General features: G+C 36.9%; 1 protein-coding gene across 1 annotated transcript in view; it reads right to left on the bottom strand.

Moving 5' to 3' along the window:
* The window catches only part of PRUNE2 (prune homolog 2 with BCH domain), a 212,514-nt gene that overhangs the window by 188,726 nt on the left and 2,378 nt on the right, over positions 1-21,410 (bottom strand). Inside the window, 3 exon segments of the mRNA XM_007450984.1 lie at positions 411-563; positions 16,833-16,996; positions 19,070-19,272. Of these exon segments, the coding sequence (XP_007451046.1) occupies positions 411-563; positions 16,833-16,996; positions 19,070-19,080 (328 nt within the window). The 5' untranslated portion in view covers positions 19,081-19,272.

The raw sequence follows: 21,410 nt of genomic DNA, 5'->3' as shown, positions 1-21,410 counted from the left end.
TGACAAAGCCTAGACTTACAGAACACTTTTATCTGCTTAAGAGTCTTTTATTTTTTTCTAAAATTAATTGATTGATGAAATCTCATTGTGCTTGACATTGCTCCTGCCACATTCTCAAAATAGAACCCTCTCAGCACAGGGATTTCATGTGATGATGCATCTGGGGTGCCCATTAGATGCATGGATTAACCACACATCCAGACACGAAGGCCTCAGAGGAAAGCCTGCAGTACAGACTGTCTGCTTCCAGATGAGTTAACACGGTATGCCTGAAAATCTTCCACACCCTCCAGCAATAGGGAAGAACGTGAAGCCACACTCAAATTCACCTCCTGGGGCCCAGTAACACTCCACATCACAAACCATCCCTCCGCAGCAGCTGAGACAGAGCTGGGGACAGAGTCACTCACCCTGAGCACTGAATTGGGTCTCCTGCAGGACGCTGATAATGTCATCTCTTGGAGGTAAGCGAGGAAATTTTTCTTCCAGGATAGAAAGAATTTCCTCCTGCTTCTCTGAGATCTTCTTGGGTTCCATGGCCATCCACCTGAAAAGGATGCTACCTGAAAGGCATGAATAAGATCGCCTTCAAACTTTCCATTCAAGCCATGATGGGGCCCAGAAAAATAAATGTCTTCTGGTCTCTCAATCTCTGCTTCTACTTCCAGATTCCAGATTCTTGCCTGGGCCCTCATTGTGTAACATTCAAGGGACAGTTTTTAGAAAACGCTTCAGATACTGTCTGTCCTGCCTCATTGTTCTCTGAGTATTAATCCCAACAACTGAACTGACTATGGCACACTTTATGGCAGAGTTATACATAAAGGAACAAAATCTGTCTCTTTCCCCCACCCCACACAGTTACACAAAAGTGATAAACATTGGTTTTAAATGATTTTAGAATGGAAGTTAATGATAAACTATTTAAGGATATTAAATATGATTTAATATTTCCCTTTAATAATCTCTTTAAGAGATCACAGAGAAGATTGTTTCCACTCATCATGTTGCTGATTTCACATAAGAACTTCCTCCTTTTAAAAATTAAATGAAGGGAGATCAGCTCAGTGCTTTGTGACCACCTAGAGGGGTGGGATAGGGAGGGTGGGAGGGAGATGCAAGAGGGAGGAGATACGGGGATATATGTATATGTACAGCTGATTCACTTTGTTATAAAGCAGAAACTGACACACCATTGTAAAGCAATTATACTCCAATAAAGATGTTAAAAAAAAATTAAATGATTTCATAGCCTCAATGTCAGCACCAAAGGAATCTGATAAGGTAGTGAACCTCAAATCCACTCCCAATCTTCCAGGTACCACACACAGTTTTGAAGTTATTTACTAATATCTAATTATAAGGATTCATAAACTGGCTCTAAATCACAGGTTTCAATTACAAAGTGATTTGATAATACGAATGACTGACCTCTCACAAACTCCTGGAATTTCTACGCATAATCTCACCTTGAAAGGGAGGAGTTACCACCTGTCACATCTCCTTCCCCTGCATCCTGAGGCCAGACTAACACAGAGTCATGGGGGGAAATGGAAGTTTTGCTTAATGATGATTGATTAAACTCTCTAAAAATCCTCAAACTTATTGATTAATCAGCGTGTCACCATCTCTCTAGCTTTCAGTGTGGCCTAAATGATAATATAGGGAGAAGGAAAATAAAGAAAGTGGTAAGAATGTAAAAGGAGCAATGAAGTAATGAGTGAGGGAAAACTATGGTACATAATCTTGCCATCTACCTGGAGACCTATAGAACCTAGAGAATAGATACACGTTCACCATTAAAAATCCTGAAAAATCCCAAGCAAGTCATCTGGCTGCTCTGTTCCTACTTGCCTATTTTAAAAACAGAAATAATACTGCTTTCCCAGCTTATAAGGTTATATACTAAAAATCAATAAATGTAAACATCATAATGAAAAATAAATACTGCCAAACACATTTAAAGCATCTCATTCATTCATTCATTCCTTTAGCAAAGAACTACTGAACACCTATTATAAGCCAGGCACTGTGCTAGATGCTAATGATTCATGACTGGACTACAGCTAGCCTTGCCCCTTGAAGCTTATAGTAGTTAGGGAGATACAAAGAAGTAAACACATAAATTTTCAATATAAGGGGGATAAGAAATATTGCTGAGGAAATACACAGTACTCTGAATCTAGGCAAGAATTCAGGAGTCAGAAAAGGTTTCCTAGAGAATGAGTTAATAAGCTAAGCTGAGATTTAAATGATAACTAGGAACTTAAGGTGAAGGCAAGGTAAAAGGGACATCATGACCCAGGTAGATCATATGCAAAGGCACTGAGGTGGGAGAGGATTTGGACAGTTCAAGAAATGGAAAGAAATTAATTAGAACTAGAGAGTAGAGTCTTAAAGAAAAATGTTTTAAAAATCAGGTTGGAGAGGTAAACAGGGCTCAGGTCCTGAAGGGCCTTTCAAGCTATCTTAAAATTTGTCTTTCATATTCTAAGGGAAATGGAGAGTCACTAGAATTTTAAGCGGGGAGAGGTAACATGCTCAAATTTATGTTTTATAAGACTCACTCTGGCTACCATGAGGAAATGAATTAGACAAGGCATACTGGGAGAATCAGAAGGCTGTTTTAGATGAGAACTAAAGAAGGAGCAGTCAGTATGAAGGGAATTGAACAGATTCAAGGCAAATTATCATTTAAAGATGGGGCAGGGAGTAGCCAACTGGATTCTGAATACACCCTTTGGTCTGACAATTTCTAACATAAAGCCTGAAATATAAGGATGATTTTTACTCTCTTTGTTAAGGCTATGATGAATCTAAATTTCAAAAAAGATCTTCATACGCTTGCCAGATTACTTGTTCCAAGAACAAGGAGAAAATCTACATAAATTTTTGGGGAAAAATCTGTGAAGGCATCAGAGAGTTACCCAGGTGACTATCTCAGAAGCTACAATCCTGGAGAGAAAGTAAGTGCAAAGAGGTAAACCCAACATTTGATGTTGCTTTTCCCCTCTGAGTGTTTGCTAATTCATATTGTAGCCAATCACATGAGAAGATTAGCAGATCTAACAGCAGTTTCACAGGAGGAGGGAGACAAAAATTGGAGCTTAGAGCTCTCCACAGAAGAATCTTAAATATCCCAAGATTTGAGATGAGATCCCTGGAGAGAATGTCCCCACATCCTGGCATAAAGATTGGAAGGCAGAAGACCTAAATAGACATTTCTCCAAAGAAGATATACAGACTGCCAACAAACACATGAAAGAATGCTCAACATCATTAATCATTAGAGAAATGCAAATCAAAACTACAATGAGATATCATCTCACACCAGTCAGAATGGCCATCACCAAAAAATCTGGAAACATGGGCTTCCCTGGTGGCGCAGTGGTTGAGAGTCTGCCTGCCGATGCAGGGGACACGGGTCTGTGCCCCAGTCCGGGAAGATGCCACATGCCGCGGAGTGGCTGGACCCGTGAGCCATGGCCGCTGAGCGACCCAGCAATCCCACTACTAGGTATATACCCTGAGGAAACCAGAATTCAGAAAGAGTCATGTACCAAAATGTTCATTGCAGCTCTATTTACAATAGCCCGGAGATGGAAACAACCTAAGTGCCCATCGTCGGATGAATGGATAAAGAAGATGTGGCACATATATACAATGGAATATTACTCAGCCATAAAAAGAAACGAAATTGAGCTATTTGTAATGAGGTGGATAGACCTAGAGTCTGTCATACAGAGTGAAGTAAGTCAGAAAGAGAAAGACAAATACCGTATGCTAACACATATATATGGAATCTAAGAAAAAAACAAATGTCATGAAGAACCTAGGGGTAAGACAGGAATAAAGACACAGACCTACTACAGAGTGGACTTGAGGATATGGGGAGGGGGAAGGGTGAGCTGTGACAAAGCGAGAGAGAGACATGGACATATATACACTACCAAACGTAAGGTAGATCGCTAGTGGGAAGCAGCCACATAGCACAGGGAGATCAGCTCGGTGCTTTGTGACCGCGTGGAGGGGTGGGATAGGGAAGGTGGGAGGGAGGGAGATGCAAGAGGGAAGAGATATGGGAACATATGTATATGTATAACTGATTCACTTTGTTATAAAACAGAAACTAACACACCATTGTAAAGCAATTATACTCCAATAAAGATGTAAAAAAAAAAAAAGATTGGAAAAATACAGTCTGCAGGGCAAATATGACCTACTGCCTGTTTTTATAAATAAAGTTTTATTGGAACAGAACCACACCTATTAATTTACATATTTTTCATGGATTTTTTTGTAATGACAGGGTTGCATAGTTGCAACAGAGACCACAGACCTGCAAAGTCTAAAATATTTACTATCTAATCTGACACAGAAAAAGTTTGCTGAGTCCTGCCTGTAAGAAAAGGGGGAAGCAAAAATAGACCAGTCTTCATGAAGTCTGAAATCCTGATTTGAATCAGCTCAAACACAGAATACATTAAGTTTATCTGACACTCTTCTAACTGCCTTTGAGGTGCAAAAGTAAATCCTCTCCATAGCAAAGGAATTTCATCATCTATAGCATCATCTCTACATTTTGCATATACATATTCAGCATTCAGTAAAAAATTACCAAGCATAAAGGAAATATAAACAAATGAATGGAAACTCCAGAGGAAAAAACTTGAGAAGAAGAATGGAAATAGAATCGAGGGAATACAAAAATTAGCTGGAGAATTAGAATCTACAGATAAAATGTTCAAAAGAAATTTTAAGGCTATAAATTTAATAACTGAACAAAAATATCTGTAAACAACAGATTATAGCAAGGAAAAAGTTAGCGAATTGAAAAATATCTTAGAAGAAAATATCCTCACTGACGCATGGAGAGAAAAATGGTTAAAAATATAGAGATGAGCATAAGAAACATAGGTGACATAGAAAAAAGACATATGTAATAGGAATCCCCCTTGGAAAGGAGAGAGAAAAGTGGGCTGAAACAATATTTGAAAAACAGTGGTCAATCATTTTTCAAAATTAATGAAAGATACTACTCTAATACTCAGGATGAATTATGAACCCAAATAAGAATAAATACAAAGAAAAACACCTCTAGGCACATGACAGCGAAACAGCTAAAAATTACAGAGGGAAAAAGTTTTAAATATATTTTAAATAAATATATTACTGTCAAAGGAACTACAATAAAACTGAGAGCTAATTTCAACTAAAATGATGAAAATCAGAAGACATTGGAATTATAGCTTCAAAGTGCTGATATAAAATAATTGCTGATGTTGAATTCTATACTGAAATATAAGAAAAAAATGAAGGCAAAATAAAGACATTTTCAGAAATATAAACTGGAAGAATTTGTCCCAAGAAGAACCCACACTAACAAAACAGTAAAGGCAGAGGGAAATTATTATAGATGGAAGCAAAGAAATGCAGGGAGGAAGGAACACCGGAGAATATAAATATGTGGGTAAGAATAAATCAATATTCACTGTATAAAACATTTATAATATGGAGTTTAAAATATATGTGTCATTCAAATACATTTCAAAAAAATAAAGAAAATCTTAGTAAAAAATAAATAAATAAATAAATACATTACAGTAGTAACAAATTGCAGAATGAACTAAGTAGAGATAAATTGCTCTAAGGTTCTTGGATGATCAGACAAGTGGCAAAAATATCGATTTACAAGAGGTTTTAATGGTATTTTGTAATCTTTATTATAACGCTAAAATAATTTTCTAAAAAAGAATTCATAACTAGTAAGCTAATGGAAGGAAATGTAATAGTAAAAGTCCTTATTTAGTTTAATAGCAGTAAAGAAATGAGGGGAAAAGGGGAAAATGTGAGATAAATAGAAATAGCAAAATGACAAATTAAACCCAAATGTTAGAGCAATTATATTAATGTAAACAGACAATTAGTGTTCAGTGGGTATAGAGTTTCAGTGTTGCAAGACAAAAAAGTTCTAGAGATCTGTTGCACAATAATGTGAATATACTTAACACTACTGAACCGTACACTTAAAAATGTTTAAGATGGTAAATCTAATGTTATGTGTTTTTTACCAACAACAAACAAGTAAACAGACAAAGTACTTCCATTAAAAGACAAAAATTATGAACCTGAATTTAAAAAACTACAATAGCAATATACTGTTTACAAGAGCACACCTTAGATATAATGATATTGAAAAACAAAGTAAAAGAATAGAAAAAGATGTAATATTGATATAATATACTATTATTAGATAAAGTAGACTCTGACAAGAAGAATTACTTGAAATTAAGACAAATATGTATTTATTATTAAACATTCAACCATCAGGTAGATACATCAATCCTAAATTTATATGAGCTAATAACATTACCTAATAGCTTCTAAATATGTAAAACAAAAAACTGGCAAAACTGGATGAAGAATGAGATAAAAACACAGTCTCAGTGGAAAATTTTGCACACACATCTCTCAGCAACTCTAAGAACCAGCAGGAAAAAAAATCTGTAAATATGTAGAATATTTGAGCAACATGAGTAACAAAGTTGACCTAATTAACATAAATTGAACATTGTTATCAACAATGGCAGACTATACTTTCTTTTCTAATACAAATGAGACATTAACCAAAATTAACTACCTGTTGAGACAAAAAAATCAAGCCTTACCAAATTTCAAAGGATTACAATCACATAGTTATATTCTGTGGCCATCATGAAAATAGTCTAAAAATCAGTAATAAAACAAAACTAGAAAATTTCCAAATGTTTGAAAAATAAACAATGCACTTCTAAATAACTCATGGTAAAAGAAGAAATTACAACATAAATTACAATATATTTTAATTGAATGATAATGAAAATATGACATTTAGATTTGTAAGATGCAACTAAAGCTATGCTCTGAGGACGTTTTATATCCTGAAAAGCATAAGATGTTAAAAAAAAAACTGACAAGTTCAACTAAAAAAATGTATAAGGAAGGATATAATAAAGGTAAGAGCAAAACTTAAAGACACAGGAAAGAAACACGTATACAGAAAATAAAACAACAAATTGATACTCTGAAAAGACTAACAGGTTTTTAAAAACTGTTCAAGAAAAAAAGAGAGAGAAGAATGATAGAAGGTATAATTTTCCAGTATTAAGAATGACATGTGACATACTACAGATTCTAACAACATTAAAAGAGAAGTACAACGTTAATAGATTTTAAATTTTAGAGGAAATGGACATTTCTGGAAAAACTCAACTTGCCAAAACTGGCAGGAAAAGAAATTTAAAATCTGGATGGTTTTGTGTTTAGTTTAAAATGAATCCATAGTTTAATAGCCATAGTTCCACACATTTAAAAAATACTAATTTTACACAAATTCTTCTGAAGATTAGAAAGAGAAAACACTTCCCATCTTATTTTCTGAATCCAGCATAATCTTCATACCAACACTCAACAGAAACATTACAAGAAAGAAGTAGAGGCAGGTCTCTCTCATAAACGTAGTTGCAAAAAAGTTTTTTAAAGCTAGTCCCAAATCAAATTAGCAATATATAATAGGATATTGTATTGTCACCAAATAGGGATTTCCTAGGAATTAAAGGACAAATTAACATTCCAAAGTTAATTAATATAATTCACCACACTAACAGAAGAGAAAAATCAAATGACCACTTCAGTAGATGTCAAGTAATGAAACTACTTGATAAAATCCAAGATTTAATCATATAAAATCTCAGCCAAGTGGAAATAGAAGACAATTTCCTTAATTTGATGAAGGGCATTTGTAAAAACCAAATAAGGAAAGCAAACATTATATTTAACTGTGAAATACTGAAAGACTTCCACCTCGAATCAGGAATGAGACAAAGATGCCTGCTATTTCTATTTCTATTTAACACTTCAATGTGAATCCTAGCCCAGAGAAATAACACGGGTAAAAGAAGCAAAAGTATAAAGAAAGAAAAGGAAGAAATAAAAACTGACTTCTTCATAGATGGTATGTGTATGAACTTACAAATGAAAATACAAATGAATTATTCATTAATACAAATGAATTAATTAACTAGTAATACAAATAGTAATAGTAATACAAATAAACTTAAAATAGTAAATAAATTTTGCAAGGTTGATGGATATAAGGTCAATAATACAACCCTTGTATTTCTATAAACAATCATGAACAATTAGAAAATCAAATTTAAATTAAAAAACTGTATTAGCATCAAAATATAAATATTTAGGAATAAATTTCACAAAAATGTGCCTGGCTTACAGTCAAATCAAGAATCCAATTTCTTCAATTTGGGGATCTTAATTTTAAAATACATAAAAAGGCAGTATTCAGAAATTAATATAACAGATATTGCACTAAACAGAATCCTACACAATAACTCAATGAAAAGAAACTTCTGACATTATAATTAGGTTTACCTTGACAATTAAAAAGGAGAAGATGTTGTGATGTAAGTAGGAAAAAAATAACTCAAAAAATGGCCACCATACTCTGAGTTGTTTTTACTGCAGAAGAAAGGCTCTGGCCCAACGTTATCCAAGAGGCTCATCTACAGCAAATTTTTCTACTTCACTTTAGAGACCCATTTAGCGACATACTTAGTTAAATATCAGTATCAGGATGTGGAGCAGCCAAAGGCACCTCTTTGCAAAATCAAACCTATTTTTGGCATAAGAGTTGACTTAACATCCAGCAAATTCAGCAGAACTAAAAAATACTTAAATCCATATACATGTACCCAAATGTGTCCCAGCTATTCACAGGCCATGGGGGATTAACGACAAGCAACAGAGCAAGCAAGTATAATAAAATAGTAACAGGGGCTTCCGTAACAGGGGCTTCCCTGGTGGTGCAGTGGTTGAGAGTCCGCCTGCCGATGCAGGGGACATGGGTTCGTGCCCCCGTCCGGGAGGATCCCACGTGCCACGGAGCGGCTGGGCCCGTGAGCCATGGCCGCTGAGCCTGCGTGTCCGGAGCCTGTGCTCCGCAACGGGAGAGGCCACAACAGTGAGAGGCCCTCGTACCGAAAAAAAAAAATAGTAACAAACATTTCATTCCATTAGAAAAAAAAATCAACCACATATACTTTATTGAAAAGAATGGAGAAGTGAAGGACCTCTTGCCAAAAGCAACTTTAGTGCATTAATATCAAACATGATCTAATGAAGTCAGAAGTTGTTTGGGGAAAACATTCACCACAGTCAAGGCATATTCTGCATGATAAATTCTTAGCAGAAAAGAAGGGATTTAAACCTCTTCCCTGTTTCACCTGGGATCATTTTCTTTTTCATACTGAAACAAAAAAAATTAAAGGATGAATAATAGAGAGAGGGAGGGAGGGGGAAGGGAGAAGAAAAGAAAAAAATAGAAAATACAACTTAGCTTATATTTCTGCCTGAACAGTGATAAAAAGGGAGCATATTATTCAAATGCTTAGTAATCTTTTTTTTAATAGTCATCTTTTTTTTTTAATTTTTTAAATTTATTTTTGGCTGCGTTGGGTCTGTGTTTCTGTGCGAGGGTTTTGTCTAGTTGCGGCGAGCGGGAGCCACTCTTCATCGCGGTGCGCGGGCCTCTCACTATCGCGGCCTCTCCCGTTGCGGAGCACAGGCTCCAGACGCGCAGGCTCAGTAGCTGTGGCTCACGGGCCTAGTTGCTCCGCGACATGTGGGATCTTCCCAGACCAGGGCTTGAACCCGTGTCCCCTGCATTAGCAGGCAGATTCTCAACCACTGTGCCACCAGGGAAGCCCTGCTTAGTAATCTTATAAATTTAAAATGTCTGAATTTAAGAATAAAATTTATCTGTATATGGCAAAAGAAATAATTAACACTCTAAGGTTGAGGAAATGTTCTGGTTTTATATCTTGCAGAAAAAATAATTTCTTTCCCCTTCCCCCAACACAGGCCATCCCCCTTCCTAAGCAAAACAGCCGCTTAATTCCTTTTGGACTTTGTAACCATTTTGGGAGATGGATGATTCACTCTTTGGGCAAGAGAGAAAAAAAAAAAAGAAAAAAAACTGGCTCTGTTCCTTTCCTATTTTACCTCCTTAAAAGGATCTTTTTGAAGCTGTTAATCTAGGCTACGAAAATAGCAAGCAACAATTCTTTATTAAAGTTCAAATGGAATGACCACCAGAAGGAGAGAGTTGTTTCTTTAAAACCTATGGCATAGTTTTTCCGCATCCTAAGCTAAGAACAAGCTGTTATCTGTTTCACTATTCAAGTTGTGGCACTGTCAAGGCTTTATACACATAAACATGAAAGGCCGGGTGAAGTGTGATTTTGATGGAAACCTGCCTGGTAATCAGTGGCTGCAATCTCATCATTGCCAGCTGGTTCTGGGAAGCACACACACACACACACACACACACACACACACACACACACACACACACACACACATATGTGGGCACAGAAACCCCCAATGCGATGATTCAGCAATTTAATGGACCTTAAATTTGGCACTTACCCTCTAGTAAACATTTCTGCAGGAAATAAAAGAATACAGGTTGAGGAGTCTGGCAGGTCTATAATTGTTTGCTTTTGGTACAAACCCAGGGCATAACCAAACACCAAGTTTAGGCCACCATGACTGTATAATGTGACTTTTAGATAGAACAGGTTGCAGCTTGTTTGAAAATGATAACAGTAAAATCTTAGAAGCAGGTAGTAGGAGGGAGAAAGTAGAAAGAGGAGGAGGAGATGAAAAGAAAAGTCAGAAGAAAAGAAAAAAAAGCAAAGAAACAGGAACCACAACAGCAAAAACAGAGATGGGAAGGGGATGAAAAGACACATTTCCAAAAATCAGGGTTACTTACGATCTCATCTGAATGAGCACATTCTTTTCTTAGACAAATAATTTCTTACACAAATAATTAAAAAGTAATCTCCATAAGTAAATCTATGCCTTTTCAGATGAAAGCGAAGCTAATGATCTGTATCCTGAAATCTCTAAGTTTGAGGTATGTCCTACTGAAAGACAACAGCAAGACCTAGCTATTGTAACAAGTATTAATTCAAGAAAACACAAATTATGTCAACTTTGTTAAATCCCCTACGGAGCCTGAACACATATTAGCCATGGCTGGGTCACCTGTTGACATTTATCCATAACTCTCCTGCCAAGGTCCATATGACAGCATGACAGGGGAGATTATTAGATAAACACAGCAGGTTATTTCTACACTGGCAACTTGATACCTACTTCTAATCGGTATACAAATGATCTTTTAACGGCATCCATAATAATCAGGTTCTATCTCCATATCTGAATATAATATTATCGCATAATGCAAACATTTTGATATACAGCTACAGCAGTGAGTATAAGACTACAAAAGATTCCAATATGACTGATTTTAAGTATTAATATCCTGTATTTAGAGAAAAACATCAGCATGTATAGAAAAGAGATTTGGAACAGGAAATACGTTTACTAGACAAGATGAAGCTAATTAAAACCATCCCCATACGCTGACCGAGGAGCAGAAAGTGTGTGATGCACTCTGCCCAGTTCCTGTATAAAATGCTATTACATATGTAAAAGTCGGAGGATGCCTATGACTATTAGGTGTCTTTTCAAGAAGACTGACATAAGGAAAAAACCTTTAGACTTAGATGTTCTTTTAATAAGGAACTGGTATATGTGTTTGTTTTAGTAATAATATGAATTTTACAATTAATTATATTTCTATTTTTTCATTGACTCCAGGAAGCTCAAACTTTCAAACAGAACACCACTTTTACTTCTCCAAATTTATTTATTTGTATGTTTCCTGACTCTGACCCTTTTTTCTGTTTTGTTATATTTACATGCATTTTTGTAAGCCACTTCAAATATTCTATGGAAGAAGAAAGGACACAAAAAATAAAATAAATAAATAATAGATGAATAGATGATAGATAACTGATCTATGCAAATAGATACTACATTTAATATAAATATAGAGATCTAATAACAACGAGAGTGTATACTATATGATTCCATCTATATAATATACAAAACAGACAAAAACCAATCTCTAGTGTTATGGGGGACACAGAGGGGTGGTAAAATTTAAAGAAAAGCAGGAAAGTGTGTGCCGTAAAAATCAGAATATTGGTTACCCTTACTTACTTAGAGAGGGAGTGAGTGGTGATGGGGAGGGGCACAAAGCGGTCATCTGGTTCTACTTCTTAACCTGGTTAATTGTTAAAAGGGTGTCCCTTTTGTGATATTTCACTGAGCTGTATATTTATATTTTTATATTTATGTTTTGTATTCTTTTCTGTGCATGTATTATACTCCATGAAAGGGTTAAACTTATATATATAAAGTGGACAACCAAAAGATGAAAATAAAAACAAATGTTTGCAAAATACGAAAACAAGGATTTCTAAAAGCTAAAAAAGTGGGGAGTTATTATTGGAAGAAACAATGTTCAAATTCTGGACATTAAGAATATTGTAGGGGTGGGCTGGAATGAAATGGAAATTACCATATCATAGTACCAATTAAATCAATATAGTCTTAAAAACAGAAACTATATGAACAATCTTGCAAAATTCATTTTATGACAGGATTTATTGAGGGTCTATTATATGACAGGCACTGTTCCAGGCACCAAAGATAAGAACAGTGGAACAGTAGGCTCAATCTTTTGCACATTAAGGAACACACAGAAAACTAGATTTTTTTTTCAGCCTACCAGGCTAGGAGGCATACTTAGGGTCCTCCCCAAGGACTGAGGGGATCAATATCTTGGCCCACTTGAAATCCACTTACAGCACACCAGTGTGCCTCAGCATGATGGATTTTAGGATATGATCATGAGAATGAAAGGCAAAGAACAATCAAATTGATTAAGTACTGAGTTTGGAGTACATTCAGATTTTTTTGGCACAAAGTTTATAATATATCTTCCATAGAGGTCCAATTATGCTGTTTTTAAAGATTCTTTCAGGTCTTGACTGTAAATATTTAACCCTCATGACATCTGGAAACAGACATTTTTCAAAATTCTTTATGGCAAAGGTGTGTGTAGAAATTTGCATCCCTTCAAGACCTAGAAGAATGCATAATACATGTTCTAGACATGGGTGTCAAATTAATGATCATTTTGAGCACCCCAAAATACAAAATAACATAGCTATTTCCAGAGAAAACTCTTTAGAAAGAATTATGTTATGAAAATAATGAATCCTAAAATTATTTACAGGCGCATAAAAGAAGTTCCCTTTAAAACTTCCCTGTAGAGTTAGTGTTAATACATGATTGGAAAACTATAAAATCTAAGTTTTGGTTTTTTTGGTTTTTTTTTTTTGCGGTACGCGGGCCTCTCACTGTTGTGGCCTCTCCCGTTGAGGAGCACAGGCCCCGGACGCGCAGGCTCAGCGGCCATGGCTCACGGGCCCAGCCGCTCCGCGGCATGTGGGATCTTCCCGGACCAGGGCACGAACCCGTGTCCCCTGCATCGGCAGGTGGACCCTCAACCACCACGCCACCAGGGAAGCCCTAAAATCTAAGTTTGAGCTTAGTGAACATAACAAAATTCGACTTGGTTCCTTTCTTATATTTATTAAAAGATTCAAGAGGTTTTAAAAATTGGCCCATTGACCTTCTCACTCTGAACATTTCAGTTACCTTTTTAAAGTCAAACTCCTCGGATCATAATCCTCCCATTCCCTTTTGGCCAAACTGTTCAGTGATGTTTCACCTCCCTTCCATGTAATGTATACATGCATATGCACATGCACACACCTTGGTCAAAGGTCCCCAGAGCCCTCTTGCCACTATAATAAGACACCCATGTCTACTACCTCCCAGGCTTCAGTGTCTCTGGCTTCCTCATGACAGCGTCTGTATTGGCAGTCTTCACAGGTAGAGGCACTGTATCCATTCAAATTCCAATTTCCAAGCAACAAGGAAGTGATGTCCCTATCCTGCCAGCTTTCCAGTGCCATCTCAAGCCCAAAGTTATGAAAAATATCTGATGTTAAGAAAAACCAAGGTCCTTTACCATAGTTCTAATTCTTGGTAGCTTTGAAAACTAAAACTAAGGTAACTAACAAGAGGGTCTGCATCCCTTCTAATTCCCTAAATCTGAATATCATCATTGTTATCATCATCATCATCATCAACAACAAAATCATATCCTTGTTCCAGTGTACTGCAGTTTGATATTATTTTATTACTTATAGAAAATCATGATGAACTATTCCTCGACTACATTTCTTTCCTACTAAACAACACGTGTAGTTTTTTGAACAATAAACCAAACTTCTTAGTTTGCAAAATGTTTAAACAGCATATTCTCTAGTGTTTGCCTGCACCACATATTTGCACTGCCAAACAACTTCCTTCTTGGCCGAGATCCCCGATCGCCTTTATTTCCCTTCTGCTCTGTCATAAATAAATGATTGCGCTTACTTAGTTTACTTGAAGGCACAGTTTCCCAGAGAGCAGTTTTACAGATGTCCAGAGCCAGAAAAGTATTTAAAACAGGTTGACTGGGGCCGTTGGTTCTAAGACATTTGTCGGAACTATAAAAGTCTAGGACCTTTTTCTCTCCAAATTCTGGTAGTAGTAGAGGAGGCAAAGGAAAAAGGCCTTAAAAGAGATGTCACGTATTCTTGGGCTTCTCTTTCGTTTTTTAATTCTTTCAGCCTGTTAATCACTGCTTTTCACTTTCCTATGTCAAAAACTTCTGAGAGATTAGATCACTCCCTAACACCATACACAAAAATAAGCTCAAAATGGATTAAAGACCTAAATGTAAGGCCAGAAACTATCAAACTCTTAGAGGAAAACATAGGCAGAACACTCTATGACATAAATCACAGCAAGATCCTTCTTGACCCATCTCCTAGAGTAATGGAGATAAAAACAAAAATAAACAAATGGGACCTAATGAAACTTCAAAGCTTTTGCACAGCAAAGGAAACCATAAACAAGACCAAAAGACAGCCCTCAGAATGGGAGAAAATATTTGCAAATGAATCAACTGACAAAGGATTAATCTCTAAAATTTACAGGCAGCTCATGCAGCTCAATAACAAAAAAATAAACAACCCAATCCAAAAATGGGCAGAAGACCTAAATAGACATTTCTCCAAAGAAGATATACAGACTGCCAACAAACACATGAAAGAATGCTCAACATCATTAATCATTAGAGAAATGCAAATCAAAACTACAATGAGATATCATCTCACACCAGTCAGAATGGCCATCATCAAAAAATCTAGAAACAATAAATGCTGGAGAGGGTGTGGAGAAAAGGGAACACTCTTGCACTGCTGGTGGGAATGTGAATTGGTTCAGCCACTATGGAGAACAGTATGGAGGTTCCTTAAAAAACTACAAATAGAACTACCATATGACCCAGCAATCCCACTACTAGGTATATACCCTGAGGAAACCAGAATTCAGAAAGAGTCATGTACCAAAATGTTCATTGCAGCTCTATTTACAATAGCCCGGAGATGGAAACAACCTAAGTGCCCGTCGTCGGATGAATGGATAAAGAAGATGTGGCACATATATACAATGGAATATTACTCAGCCATAAAAAGAAACGAAATTGAGCTATTTGTAATGAGGTGGATAGATCTAGAGTCTGTCATACAGAGTGAAGTAAGTCAGAAAGAGAAGGACAAATACCGTATGCTAACACATATATATGGAATTTAAGAAAAAAAAATGTTATGAAGAACCTAGGGGTAAAACAGGAATAAAGACAGAGACCTACTGGAGAACAGACTTGAGGATATGGGGAGGGGGAAGGGTGAGGTGTGTTAGGGCGAGAGAGAGACATGGACATATATATACTAACAAACGTAAGGTAGATAGCCAGTGGGAAGCAGCCGCATGGCACAGGGAAACCGGCTCGGTTCTTTGTGGCTGTCTGGAGGGGTGGGATAGGGAGGGTGGGAGGGAGGGAGACAAAGAGGGAAGAGATATGGGAACATATATATATGTATAACTGACTCACTCTGTTATAAAGCAGAAACTAACACACCATTGTAAAGCAATTATACCCCAAAAAAGATGTTAAAAAAAAAAAAAAAAAAAGAAAAAACTTCTGAGAAAAGTCTTTGTCCACCATGTTCAAGACGGATTGTTGGAAGGAGAAAAAAAGCTTTACACAAAACCCCAAGCTGCCCTACACAAGATAATATGGAGTTTTTGTGGTTAATTTTGTGGCACCAAAGTCAACTGACAATTTCCAGCTTGGAAACCACTATTTAGAAGAGATGGGCTCCACTGAGGAAGATGAAAGAGAGGTGAGGATAATTGACGATGGTGTGCGTAAAGCAGGCTGGTGAAGGTGGAAAACACCACATGATGGGGGGAGAAGGAGGTGGCAATTTGACCATAAAAGCCCTGCACAATATCACCAAAACGAAGGTGTGTGACTTTGCCATCCAAGCAGTATTATATAAACGAGGCATGTATAAGTACCAGCAGATATTTCCAGGTAGGGGTGTGGAATTCTGGCCCATATCCACTCTGTTCTGGAGCAAGAATCACCTCTGGAAGCTGTTAGATGGCCAGAGGAGCTATTCCCGCTCCCCAGCAGAAGTGCAGCAGGCCCATTTAATATGCTGATCTGCTGCAAGAACAAAGATCCTTCATGCCTGTTTCTAAATGCACATTTTTAATATTCAATATAATGCTACTCTTTAACAAACTCTTTACTCCCTGCCTCTCTGATGAAGCTTCCCGTGGTCTTGAAAGGGATTGTTAACCCAAGAATGGATCGCACTCTTTCTGCATGAGCGAGTCAAGAGACACTCCATTAAGCCTTCCAGTATTTAATAGAAAGAGTCATCTCTCACCTCTGAGCAGATGAGCCAGCTGCTCGGTGATGAGCTCGGGAGCCTCCTGGAGAATCTCTTTCACCACCAGAGACGAGGAAGACTCTCGGTACTCAAACCCGGCATCGCCCTGCTCAACTGGATTAATGACCTTGACGACTGCTGATTCTAAAGTTTTGTCCTCACTGTAAAGCAAATGGAGGAAAGGAAGAGGAAGAGATATGGCATGTTTTCTTACTTTTTGGAATTATTTAACCTCTGCCTCCACACAAATGACCTCCTCTCAATAGCCAAATACATATGTAAGTTCACATGACTTATTCTACGTGTTATCACATTTCATTTCAACTAATCACCTCCCCAAGAGTCTTAGAAGACCTTCACACCTTAGTACCTCTTCACACCTCTTGTTTTGCTGTTGGACATAATAATAACAACAATAAAAATCATTGTTATAGCTAATATTTACTGAGCTTTCACTACAGGTCAGACACTATAATAAATACTTTCAGAGTATTATCACATTTTATACCATAAAATGACCCTATTCAATGGGTTCTATTAAAATCCCCATTTTACAATGGGGGAAAAAGGCATGAAAAGGTTAAGAAACGTGACTAAAACAACATGGGGAATATAACCAATACTTTGTAAAAACTGTAAATGGAGTGTAACCTTTAAAAATTGTATAAAAAATAAGATAAAAGTGACCAAGGTCACATAGCTAGTAAGTAGATTACTTGTATTTAAACTCTATCTAGTTCCAAAGTTCACACATCCAGTTATGGTGCTGGAGGAAAAAATACTACTGCCTTATTTATTTCCACATCATTCTTTTTACATGAGATAGAGCTGGCTTTTATTGAAGGCAGGAAGAAAGATGTGGGTAAAACTGTATTCTTTCTGTCTGCCAAAAACCAAAGAATGGCAAATGAAGAAAATGATCTCAATTTGATATTGAAAAACATCCTATTTCATAAACAATCCAAAAGCCAGACTTCACAACTTCAGTCTGAAAACCAGCATGGTTTCCATTTTAATTGGTTACAAAACTCTCCCTAAGATCTTGACTGAAACACATGTTTCATAGTTCACTCCTTTGGCTTCCTGCATTGTTTTTGTCCACATCTACTTGTGTTATAGTTGGTTTGAAAAAGTTAACACGTAAGTTTAGCCAAGCATGTGATCATCCTGAACGCTAATAACTGAAGACAGTCAAATAACCTATGAATAACTCTCAGCCAGTTGTCAACAACTGATTGATAAATATTATTCAAAAGAATTTTATGTGTTTCAAATAACATTGGGATAAAAACAGCCCACACAGGCAGATTATTTTCCAAACTCTTTATAACTGAATGAACTGCATGACTGATTCAGTGTATTCATCCCTAAAGATGCTTCCTTAAGAAGGTTAGATTAAAAATTAGATACTTGTACACGTTTTTATTTCATGTATACTAAGATCAGCGTCCACCTGTGAATGTCATCAATGATCAGCAAATTGGCAAAATGTGCAAAAAAACTATCATCTCAAACTACTGGGGACTCTTCACTCATTAGCAACAGAGAGCTTATCAAAATAGGACTCTTTGCGATGGGCTGTAAGGTCCTTGAAAGCAGGGAATTTGTCTCATTCTTCTTTATGTACATGTAAATTCATGTACCAGTTAGCAACCCTTAAGGACTTACTGAAGGAAGCAGAAGACCCATGTTCTCATCCATTTGCAACACTGGGTTTCAGGTTTCTTGTCCATAAAATAAGGAGTTCAAATTACATGAACTATCAAAAATCCATCCTGCTTTTATAGTATAGTGCTATGAATAAATGAGCCAGTGATCAAAGGGCTTTCATAGCCCATGTACATAATTTTCCATTTCACTACTGAGATAAGAATCTTTCAGTTTTACTTAGTGTTTAATTTCAATCTTCATTATACATTTTCAGCAACAATACACAGGACTGTCGCGTTGCTATAAGAAAGTGTTTGAAATGATTTAAAATTATAATTTTGGTCTATTTTACAAGAACTTTCCACTCAAAGATGTCATATTTGAAATGCCAAAGTAAAAACAGCGAACTGGCATAGCCTGAATTTTGACGTAAGAGAAAAAACACATTCCCTTTCCTGTGAATGTCCTTGGCCTTTAATACATCTCCCTAAACTACAAAAAATCCTGAACAAGGTAACACTTGGCTCAAAAGAACCTTTGTTAAAAGATCAAACCTCCCTCCAGAGCCTCATGTGAAGCCTTACCTCGCCAGCATGTTGCTGCCAACAAGTGTTAGAGATAACTTCCCTTCATCATTTAGCTGATGCAGATTAATTTCATCTCGGAATATGTGGAATGATTCAGAGATATTTAGCTCTTCTAAAATAAACCTTGTCTCGGTAAAGTAGGTGAATTCAGATCTTGATATGTTCAGCACGGGCAAACAGAGAACCTCAGGTGGGCTGACCTACCAGGAAAAAAAGACTGAATCACTGACAGCAGCAGGAGGAAAGAATACAACTACATTTTCTCAAACCTGAGGACAACTGGAAGGGGAACGAAAGTCCTTTGGCCGTGCTAAACCACTGGACATTCATAACCAGCTTTTCCTGAACCCAATTAGCAGAGCATTTTCCTTGGGTAAGTGGCCCCTAATTTTCTTTAACCTCTTGTTACTCCACATGAAACTTCTCGTGCCTTTCTTGAAATATTTTATGTCTCTTTGCACCCCTTCCACGAGTGAAAAATATACAGACACATTCTCTTCTTCATAGGAAACAAATTCACATGTCTTTATGGAATCAGCAGAAAATTAGAACGATTACAGCAGGATAGGTCAAGACTGTGGTGACACAGAAGGCCTATATGACCCATCTATATTGGATGCCTGCCACTTGGCTCCAGCCAATTGTTTCCATGCAAAAAATTCAGGTCCAGGATAGGTAAATCTTTCAATTACTCAAGAAAAGCTAGAAATCTTGATTTGGGGGTATTATCTGTGATGTTTAATTGTTACAATTAACTTTTTAATTAAAAATACTGTGTAGGAGGGGAATTCCCTGGTGGTCCAGTAGTTAAGACTCCACACTTCCAATGCAGGGGGCATGGGTTCGATCCCTGGTCAGGGAACTAAGATCCCACATGCTGCACGGCAAGGCCAAAAAAAAAAAAAAAAATACTGTGTAGGTTAGTGAAAACTCATATGAGCCGAAATCTGGCCCACATACTAGCAGATTGTGATTTCTATTAATTTCTTATATTATTTTTAAAAATCTTATGTTAACAAACCTCTTAAAAAAAACTGTAGTGATGGGGGAAACAGGAGACGGGTAGACATTAGAGAATTTCAGATTCACAATAATAAACTTATTTTTCCATAGGAATTTTTAAAATGAAGATGCTTTTAAAAATGACTATGAGTCTATAGCAATAAACCCTAACTATCGCTGAGAGAATGTGGGGTTTGGGAACACTGAATTTTTGCATAAAGTAAATGGCCTTTGTTCTCTCGTCATCACCAGCTCTGTCACAAGCCTAGTATTTATTACACAGTTTTAACATCTTTATCATCCATCTCCCCTTCCTAGCAGGGATTTTTATCTTTTTTGTTCAGTTATGTTTCTCAGTGCATAAAAAGGTCTGGCACAAAGTAGGTAACACATATTTGCTGAGTGGAATAAATGAATCACCTACTGCTATGGTATACAAAGCACAAAGCCATTCCAACAAGGTGGTTTTTATTCCACCTGTCAGGCTAATACAGAATCACAATCGTGTAATAATTATTAGCAATCTATGCATAGCAGGTTGTTTTTCTTATTAATTAATAGAGTTATATCTAACTCCTGATATTGAAACTTGAGTCAGGAGCCATGTGGCCTGAGCCTATCCTGGCAGGACCTATTCTGGAGTTGGAGTCAGAAAAACTAGGTTCTAGCCCCAGCCTCTGCTGTGTGACTTTGAGAAAGCTATTTTTCCTTCTGAACCTCAGTTTTCACCATCCATAGAATGGGGCTTACCTACCAGAGTGAAAAGTATTTAAACAGTCAAACATGTGAAGCTGCAAAGTCTGCCCTTCTCCTATGTGTTAATACTCTGAAAGGGAGTAGCCAGGTTCTCAAGAAAAATTAAAATGGAGATGCAGACCTGTGATAGGGGACAGGGTCCAGTAAATTAAGAGGAAGACACAGATATTTAACAAATTCCCAGTATGTGACCCATCACTAATTCCATATTGGTCCCCATGCTTAGTAGTGAGCCTTAGAAGAGGGAGAAAAGAGGCCACACATCTCTTTATCTACTTTACTATTATAACTAGTTTTCTCACTCTTTTTGTTGGATGCTATTATATTCATTTAGGACACTGTAGCTGTTGGTGGTGGTGTCATTATTTTTATATAATTTCCTTAAGAGTCCATGCCATGGTCAGTCTAAAAACCAGTCTGGTTCAGTCAACTCTATGTTCTCAAGACAAGCAACGCCTTTTTTCTAGAAGTCAAAAAGCCCAGTTAAATCATTAATCATTAGAGAAATACAAATCAAAACTACAGTGAGGGGCTTCCCTGGTGGCGCAGTGGTTAAGAGTCCGCCTGCCGATGCAGGGGA

Source organism: Lipotes vexillifer, unplaced genomic scaffold (assembly GCF_000442215.2).
Source record: "Lipotes vexillifer unplaced genomic scaffold, Lipotes_vexillifer_v1.1 scaffold204, whole genome shotgun sequence".
Taxonomy (NCBI): Eukaryota; Metazoa; Chordata; class Mammalia; order Artiodactyla; family Lipotidae; genus Lipotes; species Lipotes vexillifer.
This window is presented reverse-complemented; position numbering and strand designations above follow the sequence as displayed.